The sequence below is a fragment of the Colletotrichum siamense genome (assembly GCF_013390195.1).
Source record: "Colletotrichum siamense strain Cg363 chromosome Unknown KSG_Cg363_contig04, whole genome shotgun sequence".
NCBI lineage: Eukaryota > Fungi > Ascomycota > Sordariomycetes > Glomerellales > Glomerellaceae > Colletotrichum > Colletotrichum siamense.
In genome coordinates this window covers 2,939,566-2,956,945 of record NW_023501017.1, presented here as the reverse complement: position 1 = coordinate 2,956,945, position 17,380 = coordinate 2,939,566, and the positions used below count along the sequence as shown (strand labels likewise).

General features: G+C 55.8%; 4 protein-coding genes across 4 annotated transcripts; 1 reads left to right on the top strand and 3 right to left on the bottom strand.

The window, feature by feature from the left end:
• Positions 1-234: 234 nt before the first annotated feature.
• On the bottom strand, positions 235-3,049 carry SET2 (Histone-lysine N-methyltransferase, H3 lysine-36 specific; the record flags this gene model as incomplete). Its single annotated transcript, XM_036638563.1, has 4 exons — positions 235-954; positions 1,003-1,187; positions 1,248-2,603; positions 2,680-3,049. The coding sequence occupies 4 exons, from the start codon at positions 3,047-3,049 to the stop codon at positions 235-237; spliced, it is 2,631 nt and encodes an 876-aa protein (XP_036495978.1).
• A 5,471-nt stretch (positions 3,050-8,520) lies between these two features.
• On the top strand, positions 8,521-9,618 carry CGCS363_v006713 (uncharacterized protein; the record flags this gene model as incomplete). The annotated part of the gene is made up of 4 exons (XM_036638562.1): positions 8,521-8,550; positions 8,603-8,717; positions 8,776-9,380; positions 9,427-9,618. The coding sequence occupies 4 exons, from the start codon at positions 8,521-8,523 to the stop codon at positions 9,616-9,618; spliced, it is 942 nt and encodes a 313-aa protein (XP_036495972.1).
• Positions 9,619-10,155: 537 nt separating this feature from the next.
• On the bottom strand, positions 10,156-11,715 carry gatA-6 (4-aminobutyrate aminotransferase; the record flags this gene model as incomplete). The annotated part of the gene is made up of 2 exons (XM_036638561.1): positions 10,156-11,365; positions 11,423-11,715. 2 exons carry the CDS (start codon positions 11,713-11,715, stop codon positions 10,156-10,158), a joined length of 1,503 nt encoding a protein of 500 aa, XP_036495986.1.
• A 1,834-nt stretch (positions 11,716-13,549) lies between these two features.
• Positions 13,550-16,514, bottom strand: Clcn5 (H(+)/Cl(-) exchange transporter 5; the record flags this gene model as incomplete). The annotated part of the gene is made up of 7 exons (XM_036638560.1): positions 13,550-13,606; positions 13,661-13,771; positions 13,820-14,203; positions 14,257-14,589; positions 14,639-15,790; positions 15,841-16,220; positions 16,298-16,514. 7 exons carry the CDS (start codon positions 16,512-16,514, stop codon positions 13,550-13,552), a joined length of 2,634 nt encoding a protein of 877 aa, XP_036495961.1.
• Between the last annotated feature and the right edge of the window lie 866 nt (positions 16,515-17,380).

The window sequence follows — 17,380 nt, the reverse complement described above, 5'->3', positions numbered from 1 at the left end:
CGTTTTGAATATCCACATGGCGAAAACAAAATAGAAAATGGAAAATAACAATGGCAGCAACCGAGTGCTCTGGGTCTGCTGAATCCCTTTCCGAAAAGAAAAATGCAATATGCTTGCTTGTACGTACAGCGCCGAGTCTCGCTTATTCTTCGCTCGTTCTCGGCTGGCCCTCCTTCCAAATGAAGGTGCCAAATTGGCAACTTTTCCCCCTTACGTCCTGTCCTCGTCCCAGTTCTAGTGGCCGAGAACCTCCTGCCTGGTCGCTGCAGCGGGCTCTCCTTCTCCAGCCACGATTACGCCACCGTTGATTCGGGGCCCATCAAAGATCCCCTGAGTTTTCGTGGCTTCCTCTCGCTCAGCTTCCTCGTTCTCCCTCATCAGAGCTTCCTCCTGCTCCCTAAGCGCTTGTTGCTCTTCAGTCAGAGACTCTGGAGAATCGGTCGGCGCCGGCTCTGTGGGCGGCGGGGGCGGTGGAGGAGGCGGCGCACCGTCCTCCACATCTTCCTCCCTCAAGCGCTTCGTTGAGGGTCCATCCGAAGGCGTCAGGTTCGGTGAAGCAGCCGCCTCATCCTCGCGCTTCCGCTTTCTCTCTGGGCTACCCGTCGACGCAGTCTCCTCGTCGTCAGAAAGCATAACTTCATCGGCGATGTCCACCATGGCATCAACGTCCGTTGCTGGACCATTGACGCCTGCATCCTTTGGCCCATGACGGACAGCCTTCTCCTTCTCGTAGTTCTTCATTTTCACTACAGCCCTGTCCAAGAAATCCTTGACGTAGGTCTTGACCTTCCTGGCTTGCTTCTGATCCAAAGGCTGGGTTGGATCACGGACGTGGTTTCTTTTGTAGTCCGATGAGACCAGCTTCTTGCTAATATCCTTGCCGAATCGCTTGAGATCCTCCTTGGGAAGCTTGTGTTTGTACTTATCAATCACGTACTTGATGTGAGGGAATAACTAAAGGACGTTAGTAGGCATTCATGCCGCGTGGGAAAATGGACGTACCGTATTCTCATAGATCTTCATCTGCTTCTCAACACTGAGAGAGCGCCACTTTTCTGGCTTGGGCTCCTGCACGGGTGTTTCTGCCCGCTGCGGTGTCTGAGAAGCCGAAGGCCTGGGAGTTTGTTCCTTCGTCACCTTGTCGATGATGTCCCTCAGCCTCTGTTGCTCCTCTCGCGCCTTGTTGGCTATGGTTGGCGCATCAGCCGGCTTAGTCGGCCTCTCCCACCTTGTTACACCGGTCTTACTATAGAAGTAGGTGTTACCTGCCGGGTCGGTTGCAGTGAACCATCCAGCCGGAAGAGGGCCGCTGGGGAAGTGTTGTCTTCTGGGTCGTGGGGGGCCGTTCGCTAGGTGTGGATTCCGCTGTGGCATACTGTTTCTTGGACCCTTCGGAATCTCGACATTTTGGAACGGGTCGGGAGTCGATTTGGCGGTAGTGTCTTCTTCACGTTCTGCGTTGCGCCTCTCCTGAAAGGAGTTGGTGGTCGGGGCGTTGGGGTCAAACTTTCGCTTCCCAATGCGGTACCCCAACTCCAACTTTGCCCACTCTTCCAACAGCTTCTTCGACCTGACGCTGACCTCTTCGTTTTCCGATTGAGCCAGCTTAGTGATTGTGTCTTCAATCTTTGAGCCCTCTATCTTGTTCCTGGTCAATCGAGGAAATTTATCAAGAATATCCAAGACCTGGAGAATGACATTGTGGTCGTCGATGAACATGTTGAGGGTGGTTTTGAGGATTTGGTAGGCGTGCATGCGCATGACACAGTGGATGACCCGCTCATCACTGCACTGCTGGATGCGCTGCAGCAGTTTGACTGCAATCCATTTCTCCTTCGTCTGCATCAGGGTCGCCATCACCTTGCGTGCGCCATCCTCATTGAGGCTTCTGGCCTGTACGCTGTTAACGTACTCCTCATCATCCTCTTCGACCTTCTTCTTCCTGGGCTTCTTGGCGACCGCAGTGTCCCAGCTGTCTCCATCGTCAATGCCGAGGGCTTCAACAGTCGCGAGGGGCAGCTTGGTGGATCGCTCGGTCTGAGTCTTGCCACCAATAAATCCCGTGCAGTTGACCTCGCCACAGTAGCAGGGTTGGGGGTTGGCCCCGTAGCGGTCTACGTTGTAGTTGAATACCAGCTCCTCGCCAGCCTTGATTTTGCGCGAGGTGAAAATACCCATGCGTAGCTTTTCTCCGACGACCCATTTGTCGACGTAGCAGTTTGGATTGCAGGAGTGGTTGCAGAAACGGCCCAGGTTTCCCTTCTTCGTGGCGTCGACGAATTCGTGCTTGGTAAGCGACATGAAGTAAAAATGCTTGATGCCCTCATCGTCGTACTGCGACATGCGCCGCCTAAAGGTTGGCTCGTTGATGACTTCGCCAATGTACTCGAAAATGAAGTCGTTAGCTTGCATGTCGACATTGGCGCGGAGACCGAATCCTTTCTTGTCTGTCTTGATGACTGAAACGTTGGCGTACTGCTTGCGCTGAAATCTCTGATTCTGGCACCCGTCGCCGCAATTGCCAGTGCCCACAACGCACTCCATTCTCGTCGCTCTGTTGATGCAGTCGGAGTCCTCGCCACATGAGTAGTTTTTCCCGTCCTCTGCAATGCAAATTTTAGTCAGGGGCCGCTCGCGATTGCCTCGCGTCGGGCAGAAAGGGAGGCGTGGGGGACTTACGCCACTCGGAACGGCAATCACAGTCCAAGGCATCGTGATCGGTTGAGCCCATGTGCTTCGATCCATATAGACAGTCCGGAATGACTTGAAAGGTATTGCATGCTTCCTCTCGAACATCGGGCAGATCGCTGAACAGGACGGTTTCGCGCTTGACAGGCTTCTGAGAGGCTTTGCGGGAAAGCTTCGGCCGGCTATTCGTACCAGGAGTGGAGGCGCCCTCGTCGTTGGTATTCTCGCCCCCAGGCGACATGCTGACGGCGCGGGAGCCGTGGTTGCTCTTGTTGTGCGATGATGCCCGGCTCGTTTCTCGCTCCATCTTGACCCCATTCGGCGCAAGACCGTCTTCGATTTTTACTTCCTCCATCTTCATCGTCGCCAGCGCTTCATCCTCCATCAAGCAATCGAGAAAGCCCTCGGCAGGGCGGGCGCACAGGAGGGAGGCGGAAGATTGTCGCGAATCGGGTCGTCCTGAGGAATGGATTGGGACAAAGGGTCAAAGGACGCGGACGCGACAGGCGAAAGAATTTGCGAATCGGTAGGCCGGTGCGCTTGTGAGAGCTGCAGCAGTTTTGTTGGGGTGGAGCAGGAGAGGATTGGAAAGGTATGGGAAGAGGAGATGGGGGACGACTTGCGAGGCGGCGGCGCGTTAGGAGAGAGAGCGGTTAGCAGTCCGAGCCAAAGGTTTCCCGCATCGCAAAAAGCTGGTCGTCGCACGAGGATTGACAGCAAACCCAGCAGCGATTGGGCAATGGCAAATTTTTGAAAATCAACAAATCACCCACCCAGAGAAACCTAACACTGGGCTGTCGGCAACCGAGAGAGAAGCAATGTTTCCAGGGCGAAGTCGCAAAGGATTTGGAAGGGACGACAGGCGAGAATAATCTCACAGTGGCTTCCAACTGAGCCTGGACGGCAGCCACTCAGCCTGTCGCGCTTGGGCCAAACCTAGCCACTTCCGTTCCTTGAGCGAATCCACGCTGCGCCGAGCTTACTACCAACAGCGACACTGGACTTCATCTCGGTGGAGCACACCCGACCCGACCGCGGCGCGACACCTAGTGGACCGGGACCTGAACACGACAGGCGCGGAACATTGATGCGGCCGGGTTCCGAGGCCTAGACTTCTTTCAAAATCCGATCGTAGCTTCCCCAGAATGACTGTCGCGAGATCCATCCAATTGTCGCGTGCGTAATAACCCCACCTGAACTTATTTGAAGTTTAAAAGTCCGAGTTGGAGATCCCACGTCACTGATGCCTCCACAGAAAGAGCACGCATTCTGCCCAATGCTATTTGACGCAATGTAAGCGCATTTGATCAAAGACATGAGATGACAAGAGGCTGCACGCAGGGGCGGATCACCGTGTTCTGTCGTTTGGGGCCTCAAGTTTTGAATTTGCTATCGCTGGTCATCTAATTCGAACGGGTCAGCAATGTTGTGTAACGACGGCGGAGCCTGAATACCTTCTATGTGAGGCGTGAACAGCGCCATGAGGCTGATTGAGGTATTTGGCACCCCGTCCGCCTTTGTTGCGGAATTCATTCAGATGCGAATTCCCGAATTACTTGCCTCGTCAAACATGGTCACAGTTAAGCATGGACCAGGGCTTATCTGGAGCAAGAAGATGGTTTCCAGGTTCTCTCACCGACACTTCGCATCCACCTGCCCTGCATGCTCTTCCAAGAGAACACCCCTGGACATGGCCTTTTCCAAGCCTCACCAGATTTTCCATTGGAATTTCCCTATCCTCCCCGTGATGTATTCACTGCGCGTACCTGCGTTGTTTCGGCCAGAAAAGGTTTCAAGGGACAATAGGAAATATAGCTCTGAGCCGAAGGCCAATCCCGCAGTCCTAGTTCCGGAGCAAGTGAGAAGTTCGAGCTTTGTCGCACGAAATGAATTCGAAGCCTTGGATAATTCCCACACATTTGAGTGTCTGGGAGGGCCACAGTTCCTGTTGAAACGAGTGGCAGGATATTGGCATATCTGGTTAGGACTGCAACTGTTGCCCACTGCCGATGGCCATCGCTCCACTCCAGGAATGCCACGACGCATGTTCATCCGATGCGCAAAGATTCAAGTGCAACGTCAACGGCGGCAACGAAGCATCGAGCTACTTTGGCGCGCACCTGCACGATGGCCCAGCCCGAGCCGTCCACTGGTCTGGAGGGTAAGGGGAGTTTGAAGCAGCATGACGCACAGCTCAGAGGTGCAGAAGACAAATTCCCGGCGAAAGCGGTGTTGGGCAAGGTGCTGTACCGTCAGATGGAGAGAAGCAGGCATGTAGGCGTACCCGAGTTGGGCAACGATGCCCTGCTAGTGACGGGCGGTCGGTGCCGTTTGGTGTCGTCTGGAGATGGCTCCGCCATTGGCATGGACGGGTTGTACATGGGTGGGTCTCCCAGTGGGAGGATGCCAACTCATTGTGCAGCAAAGACGTCGCTGAAGCCGGATGAAGAAGACCAGCAGCCTGAGGAAGTCCAAGAGTATAAAGAGGCGGTGGACGAACGCGGCAATTGGGGCAGCAAGATCATTTTCCGACCCTTTGCACTCGATGTCGTTCGTCGCGACAGTCATCAGTTTTGAGTTGCGTGTGCCTGGTTTCCTAATTCTTCTCAGCCTCATTGCTTCGATCGCTTCCTTTCCGCCCGGTCACGTTTTGGGCCGCCCCCCCAGAAATCATGGGGATTCAGTCCACTCAGGTGCAGCGCGGCCTCACAGTGTTTGGCTGCGGCTCCCTCTGTCAATTGCGGGAAATGTGACGAACCCGTGCCCTGTGCTGGCTCTTTTGTGCCGTTGTTGGTCGGTGATTGGAGAAGAGGGAATCCAGTGGTTTCCCCCGACAGTCACCAGCGAGCTGGATTTGGCTGCGCGACGGCCAATGAGGGTGCTGAATGGCATTCCGGACGATGGCATTGCGCGGGCACTAAAAAGGCCCCTGTTTCCTTATTCGGTCGTCTGTCGATCACGTTTCTTCATTTTCTGTTCCACCGTCGACAAAGAGACCGCGATGGGCGAGAAGAAAAAGGCGCGCATTCCAAGCGGAATGATGGGATGACAGTGAACTCTAACGGAGGTGGGAGGGAGGAGATGGGAACGCTGGAGCAGCCACCACAGCGGAGAGGGGAGAAAGTGAGTTGGAAGGGGGAGGGGCAGTTGCTGACTTGAGTTGCATGGTGGGGGGAAGGCCACGCTCCAGGGCGGCCGATACGAGTTCCATGCTGCCAGCGCACCGACCAGCAAGCAGAAGGAAGGGAATGGAATTCACTCACTTAATCCGTCACTTCTCGTCTTCGCCAGCTAGTGCTGAATCAGTCTCTGGGTTTCTTAAGCTGACATGCTATATCCAAGCTTGCTGGAGACAGAGAAGGAAAACAAAAGTCATGTCTTCGGCAGACACCACGACAATGACGTCCTGCAAGTGGCAGAGAGTCAAGTCAGGCGGGAGATGTTCCCCGATAGGATTGGCTAGTTGACGCAACCCTCCCCCTCTGGCAGTATCAAGCACTGCATTTGCAGCTGCAGGCCGCACTCTCTCCATTGCCCTTGCCTTACAGAGTCTGCTGCACGTAGCTCTTCTCAGCCCAACACCGGCCACTAACAGCTCAGCATATGGGACTCTGCTGCAGCCAGCGGCGTGTGCAGGACGGGCGGGAGACAGGGATACCCGCTCTGTCGATTGCATAGGCATAGGCAGAGAGAAGCTACCTTATGCAGTCATTTGTGATGCCTCTCAAAGGGTGCGTGACTGTGGTGCTGAGGAGGTGCAAGTGGGAGCAACCACAGACATTGGAGCTTCTTCTGATCTGAGCCCCATTCTCGACCTCGAATGCGAACGAAGAAAAAGGCCCCGCGGTGTGGCTGTCGGCCAACCAGACAGCTGCTTCCTCTTTGGGTGCCTTGGTGAGACATGCGCGACAAAATTTGGAAAGGGCGATTCGGCTGCCGCGAAAAAAGCAAGAATCCGACGACGGAAAGAGAGGCCGGGCGCGAGGGGCGCCTAAGACAAAGCCACTGCCGGGTCAGACCAGAAGCTTAAGGCGGCCGACGACGATCTTGAGGCATAGCGAGAAAAGAAGCAGCCGCCGGAAGCCAGAGGCGGGGAGCGGAGTGGCAGCATCACGGCGGGACCTGGCTTGGAGGATGCTGCTGATATCAATCCATGGACGGACGACAGAGAGAGAGAGGATGACTACGACTCCCATCCTCACCCACACCACGCCCTCGCACACACACCACACAAACTATCGCTCGTCGTTGACCTGATCTAGCCTTGGCCGCCACGGCAGCTTGTGCCAACATCCATCATCCCTCCCTCCCTTCCATCCTCTAACCCACCACCACCACCCACCAACATCCCGACAGAGCACATTACATTAAACTTGCGCCCAGTTTGGCAGTGCCGCAGTGCATCCATCCATCGAAAAAAAAAACAGATAGTCGCAGACGCAGACAACGACCGGCGATTCTCCGCGCCCCTACCGGAAGCCTTCCCTGGCCACCTCAGATTCCCGCTTGATTTTCGGCAATCACACCCTCGACGTCAGTCGGTCACGCCAGACCTGCAACCGCTTTTTTCGTTCGTCTCGTCCTCACTGTAGGACACCCAAGGCTCTGGTGCGCCGCACTGTCTCTACCTATTCTCGTGCAGTCATCGTCTTCGTCGAAAGAGGTGCGGGCATTTCCCAGCCACCCTCGCTCGGACGTTGCAACTTTGCACTACTCCAACAAGGGGAGAGTGTAAGGGTGCCTTTGGAGTTGTGACCTGTTTATCCATTTGCGCCAGCTCCGAACTCCCCTTACTTCCATGAATCTCACTCAGCACGACGAGAACTAAGGGCATGGGAGGCCTGCTGATAATTGCGACGGTCCAATTCGCCTCTTCCTCCGTCGCTTCGGATCTTAAGACAAACAGCATCCGCCTCGTCCTCTGCTCGAGTCCTCTCGAACAAGACTCGATCGAACGACGGGATTCGCATCCTTGCTGCGAACAGCCGTCGCAACATACCGTATCAGGCCTCGACTGAACCGACGTCCTGGAATGTCTCCTGAACAGGCCTAACGCGTAATTAACCACTCGGCAAACTTGTCTCGCTTGTTCCAACTTCCCCCCAAGGTCTTCCACTTCCAAAAACAAACGCCTCAGACCTGCCACTGAACCCCGGTCACGCCAGCAAGTCCCCGACCGCGCGCCGTGCAGGGCCTCCCGCGCTCATAGTCGCAAAGTGGCCCAGGTTTTCCAGGAACAAACGAAACATTCGAGCCTCCACTTCTACCGACCAGGCCTGTCCAGGCTGTGTTACCCCCTCCATCTCGCGCCTCGTCCAACTTCCCCTCGACGTTATCGTGGGACGGGGTCTTTTCTTCGGCGGCCTCTGGTCAAAGACGCGCGCTTGCGCAGATCTCACGACTTTCATTATCTCCAGCTGCACGTTCGTTCTTTCCAGTTGTCGTCTGTAGGTGCAGTTACCTGCCTTCTACCAACGGCAAAGCGAGGCGACACCCACCACGGCGGCTGTTTTTGACCTTTGCTACGACCTCTTGCCGCCTCGGCCGCGCTTGTCTGCCTGGCATCTGCCTGTTCGCTGTGCGCAACTTCAGTTGACGACGCCGGCTCCGTCCGTTACACTCGCTCTAGCTTCCACACCTTATTAGCATCCCACCTTCATTTGAACGACCACCTTGGCTCTTTGCAACTCCTCACGGACAGATCCATCCTTGCCAGCGCCGAGACGTTCGTTTGCTACAACCCCACGCCGCCAATGCCGGTCCCAAGATCCGTGTTCCTCACCATCTTTTGCTTTCGTGACACTTGCCCCGGCAGTAGCTAGCCTGTTCACGATGGCCTACCCTTTTTCAGAAGAAGAAAAGGTTAGCGTGTTGTTCGCCTCTATCATACGTATGCTGACGCGCAGTTCCACAGAGGTTGATCCTCGCAGAAGTCATCAAGACCAGCAACTTAGACCTGGGCCATCTCGTTGACTTTCTGAAATTACACAAAACCGAGCCGAACTGGCTCAAAATGCAGCTGCCTCCTGGTATGAGTGTCTCAACAGTCGTGAACCCCGGTCTGTGTATACTGACAGACTTGTCCAGGCCGTACGATGGAGCAGTGCATACAAGTCACCGAACAGATGTTCCAAGGGCCCATGAGAATACCAGATCTGAAGCGCAAGCCTGTCGGTGATCTCCTCGACAAGCCATCCAAACGTCTGGCAGTAGTTTCTCCGATGGAACCTCCTGCACAGCTGCCGCCACTGGCTTCTGCTTCACAAGGACCGTCTGCTTACGCGAATCCGATGTCTGTACGATCTCTCTTACCAGCGCCCACGCAACTGCAGCAAACTCCACTGCCAAATATACAGCCGAGACAGATGAATGCTGGCCCGGAGAGTGGCACGGCGTCCAACGGTTATCCGAGCCCAATCCAGCCGCCCGCAGCGCCGCCTCCGCCTCGTAAGAGAGGAAGGCCTTCGCGGGCAGACAAGGCGAGGCAACTTAGAGCGATGCTTCCCCAACATTTCACGCCCCTGGCTCCAGCACCTGCACCTCGCAATTCAGCTGGGGAAAGTCCCAGCACCCCGGCAGAGAGCTCAGCCTACAGTTTATCACCAGGCCCTACCTCGGAGACAATTGGCGAGCCACCAAGGAAGAAACGCGGGCGACCTAGGTCAACGGAAAAGGGCGTACCAGAGTTACCGGTGAGTAGGCAGCTGCCACTTGGCTGGTAGGTTCTGACATTGGCAGGGCACTTATACCTATAGAGTCGACCAACCTAGGACACTGTCAGGTCGGTCCACGCCAAGCGAGACTCCCCGCGGCCGGTCTGACGAGATGCGCCAAGATCCATACCCCGAGCGCGAGCAACTTTCAGAATCGGAGAAAGAACGAGCCATACCACATATTGGGCATTTGACACAGGAAGGACTGGCGAGATAGAAACTTGAGGTTCCGCCCATCACCAATGGACATATCAACAGGCCAAAGAGGCGGTGACGGTACATTCTACCCAAGTACTCGTCTGAAGCACGGCTGAAAACGAGGTTGACATTGCCTACCCAGCCCGCACAGCTAGCTGCGGCAGCAACCACCACACCACCTGCAATGGGCGCAAGGCCGCTCATGTGAGGAGGCACATGTATGATATTTGGAAGGCGTTGTTGGCCAACTGCTTTTACTCCAGGATACGGAGGCTAGAGGAGGTTTATCTGGTTTGGGGGATTTGGGACAAACATCAACGTGTACGATAGGCGGTGGCAAGGTACATTGACAACTGAGAGCAGAGTTCATAGAGCCATAAAATATCATGATTGGTATTGCCTCAAGCCAACTGTCTACGTCTCTCAATCTTTTTTGGAGACAATTCATAAAAACGCTAGATAAAAACCAGAATAACCGGCCAGGACCGGGCCAATAAGCTCCTATATGAGATGCATCAAAAAGAAAAAATTATCCCAATATGACCGCTCTCTGTCATTACCAAGACTTGACAATCTTCTCCAAGGCCTCGATGAAGATATCAGCGTGGTGCTCCTGGAAGATGAGCATCGGCCTCAGGCGGACAGCGCTCTCTCCGGAACCACCAATGTTGATGCCCAGACCCTTGGCCTTCTTGAGGAACTCGTCGCGGCGCGGGTTGTCGAAGGCGATGAAGGTGCCCTGTCCCTTGCCGCGCAGGTTGGCGAACTGGCCGGGGTACTTCTTGCCGAGGGCCTCGAGCTTGCCGAACAGGTAGTCGCCGACGCGGGCCGTGTGCTCGACGAGGCCGAGGCGCTCGACCTCGTTGACGATCTCGCGGAAGAGGATAGCGCGGGCCGGGTCGCCCATCCAGGTGTTGAACTGGCGGTAGGGCTTGTTAGGGCGCAGCTCGGGGTTGCCAAAGTAGTAGCCGGCGGTCTGGGCCTTCTTGGAGAAGGTGACCATGTCCGGAGGCGTGGGGAGGTCCCAGTGCTCGTGAGCCCAGAACTTGCCGGTGGCGCCGACGCCGGTCTGGACCTCGTCGACGATGAGGAGGACATTGTGCTTCTTGGTGACCTCGCGCAGGCCGCGGAAGAAGGCCGGGGAGGCGTGGTTATCGCCGCCCTCGGACTGGATGGGCTCGACGATGACAGCGGCCGGGGGCACGTGGTAGGTCTTGATAAGGTGCTCGACCTCGTCGAGGGCGGCCTGCTCGGCGGCGGCGTTCTCCTCGGCGTGCTCCTCAAGCGGGTACTTGAGCTGGGGGAAGGTGGCCTGGGGCCAGTCGAAGGCGGGGATGTCGAGCTTGTGGATGGGCTTGGAGCGGGTCGTGGAGAGGGAGCCGAAGAGGCGGCCGTGGAAGCCCGTCTTGAAGGAGAGGATGGACAGCTGCGAGGCGCCCGGGGCCTGGTTGTTCATGGCGGAGGCGGTCTCCTCGGGGGTGAAGTCGACGTCGTAGCCACCGCGCTCCTGCTGGCGGCGCCACATGAAGGCGGCCTTGTAGGCGGTCTCGTTCGCGTCGGAGCCGGCCATGGCAGTAAAGACTTGGTCGAGGCCCTTGGGGGCGACCTTGAGGATGCCGGTGCGGAGGACCTCGGCCCAGTCCTCCGGGGGGAAGTTGCCGAGGGCGGGACGGTTGATGATTGCGTTTATCATTTCGGGGGTCTCAGCTACCTTGGCGAGGGCCGGGTTGTTGTAGCCAAGGGGGATGGAGGCGATTTGGGCGTAGCTGTGGTGTGCATGTTAGGATCGTTGACTAAAGGGGGAAACGTGGGAAAGTACTTACACATCCAGCAGGACGTTGCCGTCGGCATCAACAATGTAGTTGCCCTTGCTTTTCTTGTAATCCGTGAGCATGTTCAAGCTGCGGGTGTCAAAGACCTCGTGCAGGTCCGCGATTTGCTTCTTGGACTGAGGGCCCGGGATCTCGGTCTTGACGGCCGGGGCGGAGGGCTCGCCGGCGAAGAGGGAGGCAGCCATGCGCGGGGCGGAGGCGCAGAGGGTGCGGCGGGATAGGGGTGTCCTGGCCGCCGTGCGCATGACGGGGCGCAGGGCCGCTGAGGCTCTCATGAAGGCCATGGCGATGGTCTTCTTTCTCTTATGTGGTGTCTGGCCTGCTTGTCGCTCCTTTCTATGACGCTGCTTTCTTCCTGCGGTGTTCGTGGGGGTGAAGCTGTGCGATATCGGAGGCGTATCTATCCTTCGACGTGCAGTCAATTGGCCAATGGTGAAGATGCAAAAGGGAGAGAGAGTAACACAATGAGACACGAAGCTGGTGCGCGGGGGAGGGGCTGTTTATAGATGGCGGGTGGCCACGGCTTATCAGGTCCCCCGGCGTTGTCTCGTCAGGCCGTTTGGTGGAGAGAGGTGGTGGTGTATTGCCATCGGCCTGGTTTGAGCTTTGGTCCCCTGGGTCCTGGTGTTGACTCGAGGCGTTCAGACGCACACACCGGCGCGGTGCTTGGTTTCCCACCATGCCGGAACAAGGAGCGAAAGCTGCAGCAGCTGCGTTAGCTCGGCGATATGGCAGGGAAGGGGAGGGGGGACGGACAGGCGGCCAGTTGGAGGGGCGGTTGGCCAAAGCCAAGATTACGTGCCCAATGAGAAATTGCGGGGCGAAAGCTGGGGGAATGAAGGTCGCAGTGACCTCACACACGCTCCAAAGACGCCGCGGCGGGGGGACCTTGGAGGGGTAAAATCACGCCCTTTACGCCGGCTGCCTGTAGCGGGCGGCCGTGTATCAGGGTACCTGCCTCTGACACAATATGCAGCCAGCTTCCTGCTGCAGGAAGCTCGGGCGTAGCGTAAACGTCGTAATATGTAATAGCTTCATCTGTTCTAATAGACCGGCTGTGCTCAAGCTGTTGTTTAATGGCAGGTTTCGGCATCTCGGATGGCATCGATCGGTCGCGGCTCCAATTGGCTTCCCCTCGCCACCAACTAGCTGTGCCGCTCCCGTCTCTGCCGCCTCGAGCCGCCAGCCTGCTTCTGATTTGCATATTGCAGTTCGCAGCCTCCAGGATTGCAGCGCCAGAAGCCACACCGCAACATCAACCACAACGTGCCTATAATATTACCGCATCTATCACAGATCCGACGTGCGCGCTCTCGGTGTCTCTCCGCGCGCCCCCGCCGCGCGTATCAGGCGATAACAGCGTTTCCCGCCGACAATGATAAGCATCTGGTGGGAACCTATCCACCTAGCCAGGGGAGCACCTGGGGACTAGCGCGACGCCGCGACCTAGAGATATCCACTGGTCGCCCCTGCGGATCGAGAGGGCCGATGCCGGGACCGGAAACCGGGCCGGGAATGGCTTTGCCGGTCATTGAATAATAGTGAATAATAGATTCGCCATCGGCATTTAGGAAAGCCAACCTGGCTGCATGCATTCGAACATTGCGGCTTGCTTTCTAGATTGGGTCAAATTCACGCCGCACTGCCGCCGGCGGAGGGCCCACCCGGAACGCCGCACGCCGCCGGAGGCCGACACCTGTGGTCGCCGGGTCAGCATTCTCTTCCTTTAGCCATCACTGCGACGACATCTCATGCTCATGTTGTAACTCTTTTATTGCACATGACCAGTCTGCTTCGGTCAGAACCACCATGCGAGACGAAGAACGATAATCTAGCCTCTCCCTTATAACCTGGGTTGTCGGACAATACAAAAAATGCTATGCAATCTGGCGTGAGAAATTCTGCCACTTCTGGATTACACTCAGGAACAAATGATGAAAACGTCTGAAAAGATGGAAAGAATTAAACGCCATGCCGTAGATGCTGAATGGGCTGTCTGCCAAAAACATGCTTGATGCTACGCAGTCTTTCTGATGCGTCAGATGTTTGCCGAACAATCTCAGTCGGCATGTGGTATCGGTCTGTAATGAGAAAGAAACACATCGTGAGAGCGCCAAACTAGTGCTCCTTTTCTTCGAGCTCTCGCATGTACTTCACGAAGCTCTTCTTGTGAACCTAACACAGTCAGTTAGATATTATCGTGCTAAGCCAAAAGCTTTGACAACTTACCATGCCGGCGTAGCGCCCGTTCTTGAGCACGCAAATGAAGCGGAGACCAAGCTTGACGAAACATTCATATACAAGGTCCATTGGGGATCTGATATCCAATGCTACGGGAGCCTGCTTCCTTGTTAGCCACAGCCAGACGAAGCAGATCAAAGGACTCACTGGGTCAATGTACGGAGTAAAATCTGTCTTGTCTCTCTCCGTCTCTTCATCGTCAGAGTCTTCGATGGTGGGAATATGGGCCATCAAACACATGCTTGAAGCCTCGTCGTCAAGACTGTCCAGGGCGAACTCGAGGTCGGGTGCTGGGATGAGCCCAACAAGAATACCGTCTCGAATGATAGGAAGACCTCCGTCAAGCTCACCTGCCCTGTGCAGAGTTTGAAGCTTCTTACGCAGACTGACGGCGGATATCACTGGAGAAGCGCTGACGTCAATGATTCGTTCCCGGCGGACACGAGGGACGATGTCTGCCAGGTCGGAAGTGAAAATTGGCTTGTGCTTATTGTCGAGGAAGGGGTAGGAGTTCATGTTCGTCAGGAGGTCCTACTCATATTAGATTGAACACTCAGTTTGCAGAAACGCCAGATTGTACTCACGTAGATGCTGTTTGGCTCAATGGCGTCAGCAGTCCATTTGGCCACGAGGATAGCCAAGGAGAACGGCAAGACATAATCCAAGCTTCCCGTCAGCTCAAAGAGAATGACTGCAAGTGTTACCGACAACCGAGTGACACCGCACATGGTGGATCCGGCAGCAATTAGCCCATAGACACCGGGCTGAATGCATGATCCTGTTGGTGATGCGGCACATCGAGTCCAGAGCCCAAAGGTGGGGTACATCAGGACGATATACTGAACGACGTGACCGACGATTCTTCCCATGAGACCGCCAACGACCATGGACGGCACGTAGATTCCGGCTGGAACTTTCTGCAAAGAAATTAGTGTCTTCCCGACCATACCCAGGTGTATTACGCACAATTCCAAATGTGATGATCGTCAAGAACCCCTTGATCAAAAAGGCGGAGAAAAGGCCTGAAAGCACAGGAGGAATGCCTTCAGCCGTCGTTGGGCACAGTCCGTAATCTTCGCGATCAGATCCGTCGTGGCATGGCGCCGCAAGGTTGAGCATCAGCTTAGCGACCGGCTGCTTGGTGTGAACGTTCCAGTAACTCATGATTCCGGTCACTACGGCGACCAAGGCAACCTCGAACATGGGGTATTTCTTGATGACGTCGATCCGACGGAAGGTCTTGGCCCAGTGCTTCGAGGCCTTGATGAACAGAGCTCCAGCAGCGCCGCCAAGGATTCCGATGACGATGAAGAACACGATTTCAAAGTAATGCCAGTCGGTTGTATACTTGACCTGGAACATGACGATCTTGTGGGTGCCGTAGGGGTTGAGAAACTTGAGCGACAAGGCTGCGACAATGCAGCAGAAGAATGTGCGGAAAAGCGTCTTTGCAGGGAAGAAGTACGAGACCTCCTCGAGTCCGAAAAGAACACCTCCCAGCGGAGCGCCGAAAGCGACGGCGACACCGGCGGCTGCAGCTGCGGATAGGACCTCGCGCCTTTTGGCGTCATTTTGATCGTACTTCGCGAACAAGCGACAGGCAATGTTGCCGACACACGTTGCAATATGAACGTAAGGACCCTCTTTTCCAAGACTGAGACCAGAAGCAACACTGAGAATGAGAGCAGCTGACTTAATACCCAACGTCTTCAGACCGAGAAACCCGTGCAACACGAAACCGCTGAGGATGACGCGGACTTCAGCCACACCACTGCCAGCAGCTGAGTAGTAAATCATCGGTGGCGGTACGTTTTCCGCGGGTTCTGATGTCGTCGTCACCGGCTCAACAGGCTCTGGAGGCGTCGGGCTCTCGTCGCTTGTAGGTTCATCGGCGTAAGGGGCAAGTTCCGCAGCGAGGTTCTCGTCGAAGGTCGTCATACGATACGCCGAGGGCACCACGGTTTTGGTCGTCAACGTCATGGCGCAAGCAACGCAGGCCAAGCCAACGACGCCAATGAGGTAGATTGTAAACTCGGTTCCCACATCTCCAAAAGGCCAGAATCTCAAAGACTCCGACCAAGTCTCCCAATCGTCGCAAGGTCCTTTTGGACAACAATTCTAATGGCTATTAGCATCTTCGGACTTATCTCCGAGGTGAAGGAACGTACCCTCTCGCTGATGTACCAGCCCCGTGTGCAGTAGCCATATTTGTAATCGAATACGGTAGCCTCGGACAAGTTGACTACGTACGCGACGAGAGCAACGGCTACACCACACACGGCGCTAAGAATCCAGCCCTGCGAAGCATCGAAGATGGCGTATATCCTTCCCCAGAAGTCCTTGCGCATTTTGAGGGCCTTGGCTCGGTGGGCATCGACGATGTTATCGTGAACCCAATCGGTAGACGTAAACTGATCGTACCATACTCGTTCGTCGGGCAGAATTGATCGTTTCGACTCGGACATAGATTCTGGGAAGTCGGAGAAGGCGTGCGATAAGCGAGCGCCGAATGACGGGTTGCGACTGTGGTGCAAACTCCGGATGCTTCCTGGATAGCAAGGACATGGATCAGCTGTCATGTTTTCTTGGTACACGCAAAGCATGTGAAGCGAGCAAGACACTTACCGGCCGTGCTGTGATTCCTCGACAGGCCCGGAGTCAGGTGTTTGGGGCTCTCGGGAGTAGCAGCTTGGTGTCGCCGAATCCGAGATCTCGAGTTCAAGAGTAATGGTGAGCGCTCGTCCGGCTCGCCGAGCGAGCCTGTCCGGTCAAATCTCGGTCTTCTCGTGTTCGTCGGTGACGGAGGCACTGACAGCGCGCCGTCATCTGGTAAGTCGGCCATGGTGGAAGTTGTTGTAGAGATGCAAGGCGGCTCGAGCCGTTAAAGTTCTCGGGTCTGTTTCGAGTGCTGCGTGATTGGGTTCGCTCTCCTAATCGTCCAAAGATTGGGTGCAGAAGTCGAAGCAGAAAGCACACAAGGCTCGTCGCCTCGAGATGGGATAAACTCGAAAGCACAGGACACGATCGAGGTCGTCGAGGTAAGGTCGGCGAACTAGACACTTATTGGAGGGCGGTCAGGGGTAGTTGGAGGCGAAGGTCTGGACTTGGGCGTCTTTGACAAGTCGGGCGATCAACCGAATAGACAAGGTTGGCGGCAGGTTAAGGTAAAGCTGCACGTGAACCCAACGTGGAATGGTTCGAGGTTACTCCAAAGACGGTAAGAAGCAGACACGACAGGATATGAGTTGGCTGGGGGAGGCGACAAGAGGCTGATCACGTCGAGGGGTTCGGAGTCAGATGCGACGAAGCAAGGTAGGCGGATGACTATCGCGGGCGAGACATGGCAGTTCCTTGGCAGGTTTACTTATCCATCAGATGGCACCTCGAGTTCGGCCAGGAGGAAAAGGGATCGAGATGAAGGACAGGCAGATGGAGGGGGGGAGGAAGAAAAGAATGGAAAAGATCAAAACCCTCAAGACCCGTCGCCGCAACGAACGATCGGCTCTTCAAAATAAGTTGGAAGCGAAACAAAACGCGACAACTTGGTTCGAGACGGTCTTGACCCCGTCCACTTTCCTCAGGCCCCCCCTCCCCCTAGCACCACCGAGACGGCGGGCAACGGGCTGTGCACCGGGCACGCGCGGTAAGTATAGAGGGCGTGATCCACCCTGGCAGACAGTGCTGTAAATTATTTGTTGCAATGGCGGT